Source organism: Cebidichthys violaceus, unplaced genomic scaffold (genome assembly GCF_023349555.1).
Source record: "Cebidichthys violaceus isolate CVI_PGR_0920_01 unplaced genomic scaffold, fCebVio1.0.p SCAF_14, whole genome shotgun sequence".
NCBI lineage: Eukaryota > Metazoa > Chordata > Actinopteri > Perciformes > Stichaeidae > Cebidichthys > Cebidichthys violaceus.
This window is the reverse complement of record NW_027176307.1, coordinates 3,546,535-3,559,008: the sequence shown is the minus strand read 5'-3', so window position 1 is coordinate 3,559,008 and position 12,474 is coordinate 3,546,535. Positions and strand designations below refer to the sequence as shown.

The 12,474-nt window shown below is 38.5% G+C and overlaps 2 protein-coding genes across 2 annotated transcripts; one reads left to right on the top strand and one right to left on the bottom strand.

Moving 5' to 3' along the window:
- Positions 1-2,294: 2,294 nt before the first annotated feature.
- uts1 (urotensin 1) lies at positions 2,295-6,238 on the top strand. Its single transcript, XM_068708531.1, has 2 exons — positions 2,295-3,283; positions 3,813-6,238. Exon 2 carries the CDS (start codon positions 3,816-3,818, stop codon positions 4,233-4,235), a length of 420 nt encoding a protein of 139 aa, XP_068564632.1. The 5' UTR covers positions 2,295-3,283; positions 3,813-3,815; the 3' UTR covers positions 4,236-6,238.
- A 2,856-nt stretch (positions 6,239-9,094) lies between these two features.
- On the bottom strand, positions 9,095-11,412 carry LOC137870996 (C-reactive protein-like). The gene is made up of 5 exons (XM_068708530.1): positions 11,310-11,412; positions 11,016-11,070; positions 9,930-10,032; positions 9,539-9,836; positions 9,095-9,398 (listed from the first exon to the last, which is right to left on the bottom strand). The coding sequence occupies exons 2-5, from the start codon at positions 11,068-11,070 to the stop codon at positions 9,180-9,182; spliced, it is 675 nt and encodes a 224-aa protein (XP_068564631.1). The 5' UTR covers positions 11,310-11,412; the 3' UTR covers positions 9,095-9,179.
- Between the last annotated feature and the right edge of the window lie 1,062 nt (positions 11,413-12,474).

Here is a 12,474-nt window from a genome sequence, read left to right as displayed (position 1 = left end):
TCTACTCCTTATGTTAAAACAAACGTTTTACAGTTTTGGAAATACACTTGTTCACTTTCTTGCTCAGAGTAAGATGATGCTGCTGTATACAATAAATATGAAGCTACAGCCAGCAGCCAATTTGCTTAGCTTAACACAAAGACTGGAAACTGGGGGAAACAGCTAGCCAGGCTCTGTCCAAGGGTAACAAAATCCATCTAGCAGCACCTACTAATTCATGTTATATCTTATGTGTTTGCTCTTTATAAAAATCCATTGGTGCATTGACAATCACTGTTGAAGTTTAGATTCTTCATCGCAGAATCTTTTTGTGAAAATGTGCACATTTTTGATAACCAAGTCCATCTGTGGCATACAAGCTAATAAAGGGTTTTTACATGAATGTCAATAGTGTGTGTGACCTCACTAACTTTTGTGGCCAACTTAGCTTTGGCTGGCTGGAGTCTGTTTGGAGGGAGATGTGGAGGCTGCTGAGCTGGGCTGTCAACCAAATATACCGCACACATTTTTTTTTCCTCTCCACACAAACACACTTGGGCTGTATCAGGGGAAAGCAAGCGGAGAACGTCTGACAGATCTATTGAAAATCCGCCAAATAGCCCTCCCCCCCCCCCCCCCCCCCCCTTTGGGATAGGAGCCCCACTCCAGGGAAAGCTGGAATCCATTTTTGACTCGCTGTGTTTTGAGATTTTAAACCGTGGTGATTAAATGAAGATACAGTTCTCTAACCTGTACATGAGGCATGATGGAGCCGATGTTCAGGTTAAAGTTGTTACAGCTGGAGACTGATTCCACACCGGTGAGGACCCCAATATTTTTGGTGAGGAAACTACCTTTGGCCAGTTATTTGTGCTGATCCGAGACAGTTTTTTTTTTTTAGTTTGCACATCCAAATATGCATAAACATAAACAAAGGTTATACATTTTCAGGATGAAAAGGTCAATGAAACAGCATTGAGGCCTTCACTGTTTTTTTTTTTAGTTTGATTTGAAAACAAATGAACAGAAGGAATTCTGATTCTGATCATAACATTTTCAGATAGTTTTCTCAATTAGAGAATGCACAAAATGGGTTTTGTAATTTTACTGGACCCTGGGACTATTTTTTGGCCTCTGCTCGAAAATTGCATAGCCATACTAAAATGAGCATAGTTTTGCAACTGCAAGGCCTATTTTAATAGTTTTGGTATTAAAATAAAGGGACCACTTGTGAGATTTGTTCAGATGTGTAATTATCAGTATATAGGTTACTGGTTAAGACTACATTAAGATGGCACACAGCACAAATTGAAAATTTAAATTTTCGCCTAAACAAAATGTCAGGATATTTGTTTTTAGGAATGATGTAGCTGCAAGCTTTAAACCTCTCCCAGATCATAGCACAATATGTTGAGGCTCTCTGCAAATTTGTACTTTGATAAAGTGAAGCATTCAAAAGTTAGAGAGGTTTTAGTACAGAGACGGCCGACGAGGTCAACCAAAATGTAATTTTGCTCCAGCTGTTCCATTGTAATTTTATATACTGTATAATTATATATTTCACTTCTTTTATCACTAATAGTGTTCAATCTATCTAAATACAGCAGTTTGGCATCATTTTGAGAGCCTGAATCCTATCTGAGCTTGTTTATATGGGACTTTGTCATCTGAATACAAGTTTTTTTTCTCTTCCAGGGCCTTACCTATGATGGGTCGATTTGACCCAATGAACCTTCCATAGACGTGTCACAGCCTCCTCTGTTGAGACAACCCAACGTGACTTTGATTGACAGAATTGTTAGCCAGTCAGAATCAAAAAACTACCCGAACTTCAAATTTCTAAAAGACCCTGTTATTCAAACAGAGGGGCGTCTGCTGCGCACATGGACAGTAAAAATGAACGGATTAATATATTTTTTTGCTGCGGAATATCTCAAAGTAAGGAGCTGGTTTATGATGTGAATCGATAATGCGGATTGTGATGATGGCTTTGTTTTGTAAGTAACTCAGCAATGCTGTGTCTTAGCGGAATATGATCAATATGGCTGTGATCGTCAGCTTGCTAGTGATCTTTTGAGCTAACGGGTGTTAGCATTGAATTCATTTTCAAAAAGTTATTGGCATAAATATGGCGAGTGGGTCTGCCTAGGGGGCGCTATATGGATTTTGATATTTGGTAATATATATAGCTTTGTCTGAGTTGTGTTTGGAGTTTGTACAAACAGCTGAGATGACTTTGTAGCGCAGGAGCTGCAGTTTGAGCAGGTATGCAACATCATTATATTCGTTACTGATGAGTGCACATGTTTGGCATTATCAGTGGGTGAATTTTTGGATGAACGCCTGTGCCCCCGCCGGTGGGGGCTCTCGGGTCCAAAAGGCTCCTGAGAATGTAGTTTAGAAATTCATCTCTAAATCAACAACTATGATCTACCCATGTGGCTTCCTGGCAGGTAAGTTGTCTGTAATTATTTGGGGGCCAACAACCTTAAAAACGCCTATCTAATCAGCATATAATATATAACTTATCATTATGTGTGTCAGAGATACTGGCTTTAAACAGCACCAGCACCATGGACAGCTCATTCAGATGAGTTCACACCGAGTTTAAAGGGATTTTCCATCTTTTTGTTTAGTGTTTAAAGAGTTATTTGATTGACTGATTAACAGAGATTTGTTGTGCTTTTCATCTTGTTGCATTACTTCGGGTTGAAAGGAACTAGGACACTAACCCTGAACTTGCTTTAATTATACCTAGGTAAAACACGCCTGAAGGTGACTACTAAAAATTGTCTTTAGATAAACTTGTGTCACAGACTCCAGTTTCATTACGTCCAAGTTGAGATTCGACTCTGTTTGGTTCGGTTCATATGGATTGAGGAACATTTTGCAAATGACACAAACATGTCGTGCACTTTAATGACGAAAACATCAACAGATAAAAAAAATAACGGAAATGTTAGAAAAGAGTTGAAATCTCAGGTGTTATTTGGTACATCCAACACCAAAAAGGAGGGAGGTCCCTCATAGATAGGAAATAAATCTGTAAAAAAAGCACCCTTTATATCCTGTCATCACAGCATCCCCCAGCTGTCCCTCGGGACTACATTGCCTTGTTGTCTCGATAGTTGTCCAGTTTCCAAACCGGTGTCTGTGCTTGCATTGACGTCAAAGGAGCAGGCTGGATGTATAAAGCCCTCCGTCCTCTCCAGTCCTCGCTCACAGGGACTTTTCAGACTCGGCTCTGACCTGAGATCGCACCGGCCGATCACAAAGTTAAGCTGCAGCATCTGGAGAGAATAAAGTGAGTAGAGCGGCTTTCATTTACATTTTTTTTTTTTCCAGAGTTAGGTTTTGTTGAATTGGCAGATTAAAAAAGACAAACAATACAGGCAGATTCGTTTTAGATATCCTATTTTTTTATTATCTCGTACTTAAGTGCATCTTATTAAACTCAACGAATACACAAAATATTTTTTTGTCATTTTCAGCTTTTTTTGGTCAAGTTTAATCTTTTAAAAAGTTCAAACATTTTGTTTATTTGCTTTTCTTCGTACAGGATATAAAATAGCCATCATAATCCAGGGTCTTTATTCAATTTAGCAGATTAAGCGACAGACTACGATGGTAAAAATCACCATCAATTCAAATAGAATTCAAAATTATCTTTTTTATTTTTTACAGGCATCCGATTCTTAGCATGAAGCCATTCATTCGTGTATGATAGAAACGTGTGCAACAAACGTAGCGGTTTGATTGGCCGCTACCTTTACCTGGTGAGTTTGTGTGATGAACTGTCTGCATGCCATCTTAATAAATACCTCCCGTTGCAGGACATGAAGCCAGTCCCACTGCTCCTACTCCTCTCCTCGGTCCTCCTCGCGTCGCACCTCCGCCCCGCCGCCGGCAGACCGCGCATCTTCCCCGGCTGGCTGGATGGCAGCGGCCGCCTCCAGGCGCAGCAACTGGACGAAGTGCTCCGGCGCGGTGACGGCGGCGCCTCGTCCGACCTGCTGGGCGACAGCATCCTGAGGTTTCTCCGCGAGAGAAACCCGGACCCTCTGCACCTGCTCCCCCGAGAAGAGGACGAGGCGGTGAGGATGGCGGTGCAGCTGTTGAAAAGGAGCGAAGACCCGCCGCTGTCCATCGACCTCACCTTCCACCTGCTGAGGAATATGATCCAGATGGCCAAGACGGAGAGCCAGAGGGAGCAGGCTCTGCTCAACCGCAAAGTCCTCGACGAGGTCGGGAAGTAAAGCTCTATTTCTTTTCTTTTTTTTTTAATGCCTAATTAAAACAGCAAGACCGCTGTCTAAGTATTCAAGACCTCTGACATTCGTTGTTTTTTAGTGCGCCTGCTTTCCTCTCCACATCATTTTACGCACAGATGGTGCCAATTTACGCATCGCCGCACCCGCGAGTAAAAAATGTAAATTGTTAAGTGTTATTTAAAGACTTTGTTGAAAAATTTGGGAATTAACTTCTCACCACTCCACCGCCCCCTGGCTTCACCCCCACCCCTCACTCTCCTCACACACAACACAACGACTTTTGGAAGAGGACCTGTCGGGTATCGTTTCTTGGACATTAGAGCAGAGTTGGTTTTTGTCATTGGTGTTTGTGATCAAATGTTTTGATGCTTGAAATGAAAATAACAGAACTGCAGGGCTGACCTAAATATTTACAAATTACAGTTTGACTTAATTCATTCTCAAGATCTTTCTTGTCAGCAAATTGGGTGACCTCGCTGTTAATGGAGGCAATGCTTTGAATGATTTGCCCCTGCAGCTAAATACATCTATTGTGGGGTGTATTATTGGTGTTTGGCTTCTACACATCACCCATTCAGATAACTGAATAGGTGATGTATAGAACCTTTTCTTTCCAGATGTTAGAAACATCTTCATACACTATCCAGTAATGATTGTGGTGCAGTGAGACTTTTCTCCACATTTTCCAACAACATATAGTGGTGAATAAAAAAGAGGGTAATCACTGATTTATGAGTTTATGATCACAATATGGTGAACAATCACCAAAATAAAAGCTTTTTCTTTTTCTTAGTGGAACCTTCTTGAGGATGATCCTTCAAATGGGTAACAAAGATGCTAAACTATTTATATTTTTTTACTTTACCTTCCACTACAATATTAAATGAGTATGTAAAGCACCAAGGTTGTGTGCTGAAAAAAAACAAAAACTAGGTGGCATTTGGCCAGTTCAAGTGACGATAGAGCCTCAAATAGCTCATGATCAATCTTTAGAAAGAAGAAAAGACAACTGGTGAAGTCATGAGGCAGAAAAGTAAAAAAAGAAAAACCTCTTTATGGATATCGAACACTTCTGCTGTTTTTTGTTGTTTTCAATCCACTCTAATTGATCAAATTTAATGTAATGGCATGATTGTAAATGGATCTGTGGTGGAAGGAAAGACAAAACACACTTCATGTTGGTTTGTTTTCCATCTACAACATCCTCTTTTCTGTCCTTTCTGTCCGACTGGGAGCACTATCACTGGTACTGTATCACCTGTAGCATGCTAATCTTCAACAAACAAAAAAAGAAGAAAAAATGCCTTGTTTTCCCAAAAACAATTATGTCTACCACTTATATTGTTTTAGCAAAATAATAAAAAGCTTTTTTGCCATTTATATTTTGTAATAAAAAAGTTTAAAGTAAAAATTGATTCTGTTATTGTTGTGATTATAAATGTGTATTAATCAGTGATAAAAATACAACTTTTTGTGACTGCTGTATGGTTCTTATGGATTGATTTGTACAAAAAATCCTTCCCGAAGACAACTGACACTGAAAACCGAAATACCGTAAATTTACAGATTTTCGACCAGCTCTGGTAAATGGACTGTACCAAGTGTCATCTGTCAGTTGTGCTTTGGTCAGTTTGACAATTTGGTCAGAGCAAAATCTCAACACCTACCGCCTGATTTCATTGGACATCATTTGGGATATTCATGTTCCCCAGAGGATGATTTTGAACCCTGCGACCTTTAGCGCCACCATCCGGTCACAATTTTGGTTCATCTGATTCGATTCCTTTTCCTTTGACCTGACGATGCTCCTCTAGCGCCACCATCAGGCAAAAATATTCCCAATGTGCACGAGCCGCCCACAGGACAAACATATTTACTTTCAGGTAGTATTGCCAATTTACGACCAATACAAGGAGGCTTCTGGACTGCAAATGTTTCTGTCCTGTCGACTGCATCCAGTGGCCGCCTGTAAAAATAACCCCTTAATGTGGTTTGTTAGTTGATAGTTCCTTCAATTGTTTTGAGCTATTTTGTGTGTGATACAGAGTAGAAATGAAATAAAACCTAACTGCTTTATTGCACCACTTGCTCAGCAGTAGAACATTGATACAAAAAATGTATTGACTGCAATGAAATTTGAGTGTACAATTTGTCATCACTTTCAACTGTCTGTTGAATCGGATCATTGCGACAGAAGCATTTTTGTAGATCCATCATTTTTGAGGAGCCCATAACATGATGGAAGTTAATGTCCAAGTTGTTGAGACGGATACAAGTGAGAGAGAGAGAGAGAGACAAGAAACAAACAGAAGTTGAAATGGCCTCTGAGTTCTTTGTTTCTCTGACTCAGTCCAAACCGTGGGAGTGTTGGTGATTCTTTTGCCTAATCACCCTGTGTGTGTGTGTGTGTGTGTGTGTGTGTGTGTGTGTGTGTGTGTGTGTGTGTGTGTGTGTGTGTGTGTGTGTGTGTGTGTGTGTGTGTGTGTGTGTGTGTGTGTGTGTGTGTGTGTGTCAGTGACGTGCGGTGAGGTTCGTGGCTGGTGAGGCACTGACTGCACACTACATAAGTCAGATTTACAAATATATGAATCCAATAGAGTATTTTAAATCACCATTCAACTGGCAGCTTGCACATTGACTTTTCAATGTGTTTTTCATATTTCATATCAGCATTATTTACACACACATAGGTAAGGAAAATATTTGATTCCACTGGGAGCGTGTGTGCCGCGACCTGCCCCACCGTGAGATCCCGCGATAATCTGTAACAACCACAGATGTATAAAGAGAACAACAAACACATAAAAGGTTACTTTACCTGTCCGACATTGAATTGCTGTTGATTTGGTCATATTTCCGTTTTTTTGAGACATTTTTAAGCTTGGATATTGAATCTTACATTTTTGCGGTCAAAGCAAAATATAAGAAGAAGAGAAGTGTAGAAGAAGAGCAACGACAGAACAAGCATGAACCCGACCCGTGGGCTCTCGCACGCCCTCTTCTTGAGGCAGAGTACTGTTTGCCTCTCTATGCTTTTTCACTGCAGTTTAATGTCAGATCAGCAACACTAAATATGTTCTACACATACGTGAAATACATTACCTATTCTATGGAAAGAAAGGACATATAATAAAAGTGTCTACAAATATTACAGTGGTGACAAACAATGAGAAAGCAAAAGACACGCGCTCAACCCAGTTAGTGAGGGATTCACAGTCTGAGGTGAGGCACAGCTCGTCGCTGCCTCACCTCACGTGTGTCCTCTGTTTAAACAGGACATGCGCTAATTCAGCGATTTTGATTATAAAAATGCTTGAAATGATTGGAATCATACAGAAATTACATTTATAGCACAGATCAGTAGAGAAATATTTTTTATTTTATCTTATCATTATTTGTTTTTTACTTTTCATGATGACAAGCCTCACCTGCCTCCCCTGACCGCACATCCCTGGTGGGAAGTATGGTCCTGCATGCAGGTGTTGATTTTCTACAAAAAGTAACTTTGTTTGACTGGCAAAAAAAGGAAAAAATAAACCATTTCATTAGGTTATCATCTAAGGTTCTCTGCAGACAATTAACAACATGGCAGTGAAATATTCACTAAATTGAAATCTAGTGATTAGTGTATGAACACAATTGTTTTTGTGTTGCTCAGCACAACTCTCAAATTAAGACTTGTTTGCAATCATCAAGGGAGAACCTTCTGGCAGACAAAGCACTGGCCTTGCTCCATTTTCCTAGAGGGTGATAAAACCCAGACCAACCAGTTTGCTGTCTTCCAAGACCTTTTATAACCTGCCACCTGCTGCCTGTGGTCAATCAGGGAGAATCTCTGGAATTAGTGCCACTTTAACTCAGGTGTCAACAATCATCCCTCATTGGAACCCATTAATAATCAAATGCAAGTGACTACTAAGTATTGCTGTCCCATTGAATGAAGATATATTTAAGTGTCTAAAAATTAGATCAGTGCAAAGTGAAATATCAAAACTCATTTAAAGCTGCGTTTATACATTTTTGGCCAGTGGAGCAGGGGGCAGAGAAAATGTAAAACAAGCTGACAAATCCACAGCCCCTATATAATCTTCATAAAGTTGTCATGCCCAACATGTTAAAAAAAGAAAACGATTACCTCTGATTTTGAAAAGCTAGGAAATTACAACAGACAGGAAATAATGTTAGGGATCATAATCACACAGATTGCAGAATGACATTTATAATGATGAATGGTGTATCCCTGAATGTTTTGAAATATTGGTGAATGTCACATTTCTATTTTAAAGCTACTTAACTGCAAAAGACAGACGCCAAAGTAATCTCAGATAACCACCTGAAGCAAGAACTACTTGAGCCAAAGGGTTGTATTTAGTCTTAATACAAGCATGCCAGCTAATTTATAACTTTTTTTTTACTTTGTTAGTAGTTTTGCCATTCTGCCTCTTGTCATTTCAGACTACCCATCCCTGCCTGTCCAGGGTGTGGCATGCTATTGTTCCCTGTACCATATGGTTTATACACATACATTTATATACACCGGTCTCTACTAATACGAGGTATCATAGAGCTCTGGGTGCCCACCTACGGCTACAATATTCACTTTCGGGACACAGCATCACACAAATTTTGCGTCAGAGTTGAAAAAGTACAACTTGCGCGTATTTGCATCATGCATTAGCCTCATTCGTCTACTCGCACCCTTTTGCGTCTTTGCATAAACTTTGTATGTAATCTTGTCAAAAAAAAAATCACATCAGCATGAATACAGCATTAGAATAGAACATTTCTGCCTCTGGACGAACATTTTTGTGTTTAACCACACAATAAAGATGACTGTGAAGAGATACTTTTGTAGCAGGACTTTATTGAGAAATATTTCAAACCCATTTGATTTGCCTAACTCAAATTATTGTAGTTTTGTTTTAAATTTTAGTCACAGTTCTTTTGTTTATCTTCTACCAGCACTCTGCCTGTGATCTGGAACTCCAGCGCACTCCAGGTGAGCACATTCCCTGGGGTGAAGTTTAGTCCTTCCATGTACTTCTCGATCTCACAGGGGGAAAGGCTGTAGTCCCACATGTGGACATCAGACATCATGCCAGTAAAAGACTGCTTAATGTCAAACCCCCCACCACTGGAATCCTGCTCCTGTAGATGACAATACGGTTTGAGATAGTTAATAAAAGCTAAATTGTACAATATTTGTAATGAAATCTATACACTAGATACACAATAAACTAAGAATACATTTAGACCATTTATTATGGTGCTTATTAATAAAACTGTACCTGTCCTAAGATAATTATAGTAGATCCACTGATGTTTGATCCAGAGCTGATGAATTTCTTCATTGAAGGTTGTCCATCAAACCACAGTTGCACCAGTCCGGACTCAGAGTCCCATGTTGTACAAATAGAGTGCCACATGTTCGACTTGTAGTCCCACCCTTTATATACTGTCTTTACATTCTTGATATGGGGCGCAATTCCTTTATTTGTTTCGTCCCAGAAAATTAGGAAGTCATTGGCAAAATTGGGTGTGGCCAAAGAGAAAAGGGTGTGGTCTCTGTTAAGGTCTGTGAAGGACCTGTAGGCATTGAAAAGACATGATCATGCATGTTACTATTCACAGTCAGAGATACAATGGGTTGTTTTGTACATTTTGAACATTCTGTTTTACCTGTGACAGACGGTTACAGCACCAAAATCCTGTCTTGATGCTGTCAGCCTCACATGAGCTGTGCTGGTTTGTTCTGGGAAGATGAACATTTTACCTGACAGATCTGAAAACAGAGAGGGACGATTTGTTTTTATTTTTTATATATATATTGATTTCTTTGTCAGCATGGATTATTATTTCCAGCCATATGGTGTAGCAGTGTAACAGTTGACTAACTACATTATACATTATCTTCATTATTAATATTATACAAAAATTGTGGTAACAAATGACATGATATTTTGGTTGAACGCCATCTTGCACGGTATTAGAAACAGTACCAAATGAACCACTGTCTGTTGAACTCTGTCACACATATAAGCATTGCTCGGCACGCCATCTTTCAGGATTTATAAGAACATTTTGAGGAAGGAAAATACTTGCTATGATGTCAACTATGATGTCTTATACAAATAGAGACACTATATACCGTCATTAAAAATCTTTTTGATACTCCACTTAGCTTTTTGGTTTGCTTATTGTTATGCCTGGTATCTATTTGTTTTGCACAAGTATATATAGGTACATTTAATCTTCAAATGCAGTAATGATTGAAAGTGGAAGGAGCACCAGTCTTTTGGCTGTATGAAGTCAAGAAAATGTCCACAATTAAACAAATTAATTAACAACAGTTATGAAATCATTAAAACATCCAAGTTTGATATTAAAACATAATAGTCTGTTGTTTACTTTTCTGTTATGTTAGATTTGTTACCCATAATTCTTGTAATTTTGTAGAACAATGCTACTTGAACATTATATATGAAAATGGAAAATAATAAATGTATTATCTCAAATGTAGCAGACATATGCTTAAAGTCAACATTGGTAATATAAGTAGAGATATCTGACATATTTTTCCCAGTTCAGAAATCTAATATTAATACACTGCAAAACCTTGAATTTGGAAAAAAATATGTTTCTTGTGTCTAAAAGAGTATTGCATGATGGGTGTGTAAGCAAATTTGAGGAAAAAGGCAACAAACTACTACAAATTCCAACATTTCCTTTTGTTATTCCCTCTGTCAAATAAGGACTTTTTTTTACCTTGAGGAGTTGCAGCACATGCTGTCAACATCACCAACAGCAGCAAAAACTTCATCTAATATATAGGGGAAAAAAACACTCATTTTGTTTTTGATCCAAATAAGTCAACACTTTTGATTTGCTTTTAGTACTCTATGTGCAACAAATCAATTCACTCTGATTTACCTTGAACTGCTAGAATAAACAATGCAGGTGGAAAAAGTAAAAAATATATATAAATAAAACAAAAGGTTTTCAAATAATACAATAACTTTAAATTCCTATATTTTGCAGTATGTCATCTCTAGATCTTACCTTGAAATCAGGGTCTGGATGTTGTGTGCAGCATGAACAGGATTGTGAGTTTTGTGCAATCACTGCTCCTCATTTCTGTCTGCGTGTCTCTGTGTGTCCTTCCTTATCAACAATATTTCTTTTGGCTTCAGATTCCTGTTGTGTAAAAAGCTGTTTACCACTTTCCACTGAATCAACAGAATTTAGTCAAAGTCCTCCTCATGTTGAAATAGTCACCTTATTGTGAGGTACTCCATGTAGCTGAAATTAAGTGAGGCACTTTTTTGTGCTTTTACTTTTTCTCTTTCAGAAAGAATGAATCACTGCAATAAGAAATATGAAATATTCAAAAAAATTAAATTTCTGTCTTGTTTTTACTATTTCAGAATTTAAAATGTATACATATTGGTTGAAATTACCATACTTAAGCTTGAAGAGTACAATATTTTCTTGCATAGTTCCCAAACAACTGTTTCACATGCATCAGCTGTACACAACACTGAATCTGCACTCATAGATTAAAGGTTGTGTTGTGTGTGTGTGTGTGTGTGTGTGTGTGTGTGTGTGTGTGTGTGTGTGTGTGTGTGTGTGTGTGTGTTGGTTCATCTCCCTCGTTACGCTTTGCAAATGCCATTACATATCATTTTGTTGATGCAAAGCAATGACTAACGCTTGTGTCATCATAACTTTAACTCTGTTATTCTGCAGAGCTCAGGACTTTTGACGCAAAATCAAGTATCGCAACACCTTGTGGCTGAGATTACTTATTGGTTACACTGCTGTTGCATGAAAACCTGTAAAATTACAATGTTTCATGCATAAAGATAGATAATCTGATTTAGAGATTGACGTTCATGTCAAGGTTTTTTTAATTCTAGAGTGTTTTGAACCCCAGTTTTCAAAAACCTCAGGATGCAAAAAAACGTTCTTACACGTAAGAGGAGCATGTTGTTCCTAAGTTTGAGTAACAGCATTAAGAAAATAATCCCGAATGGCATTAAAACATTTTATAGTTAAATAATGAAGAATTGCCATTCAAATTAGCATAACATTGCACTTTATTTGGGTAAAAGGAGACCCATACCCTAACATAATATAATGGTATAATGTTTCCCTGCTCAGCATCTTAGGTTAGCAGAATTAGCACTAAACACAAAACACAACTGTAGCTGATGAGAGTCATTAG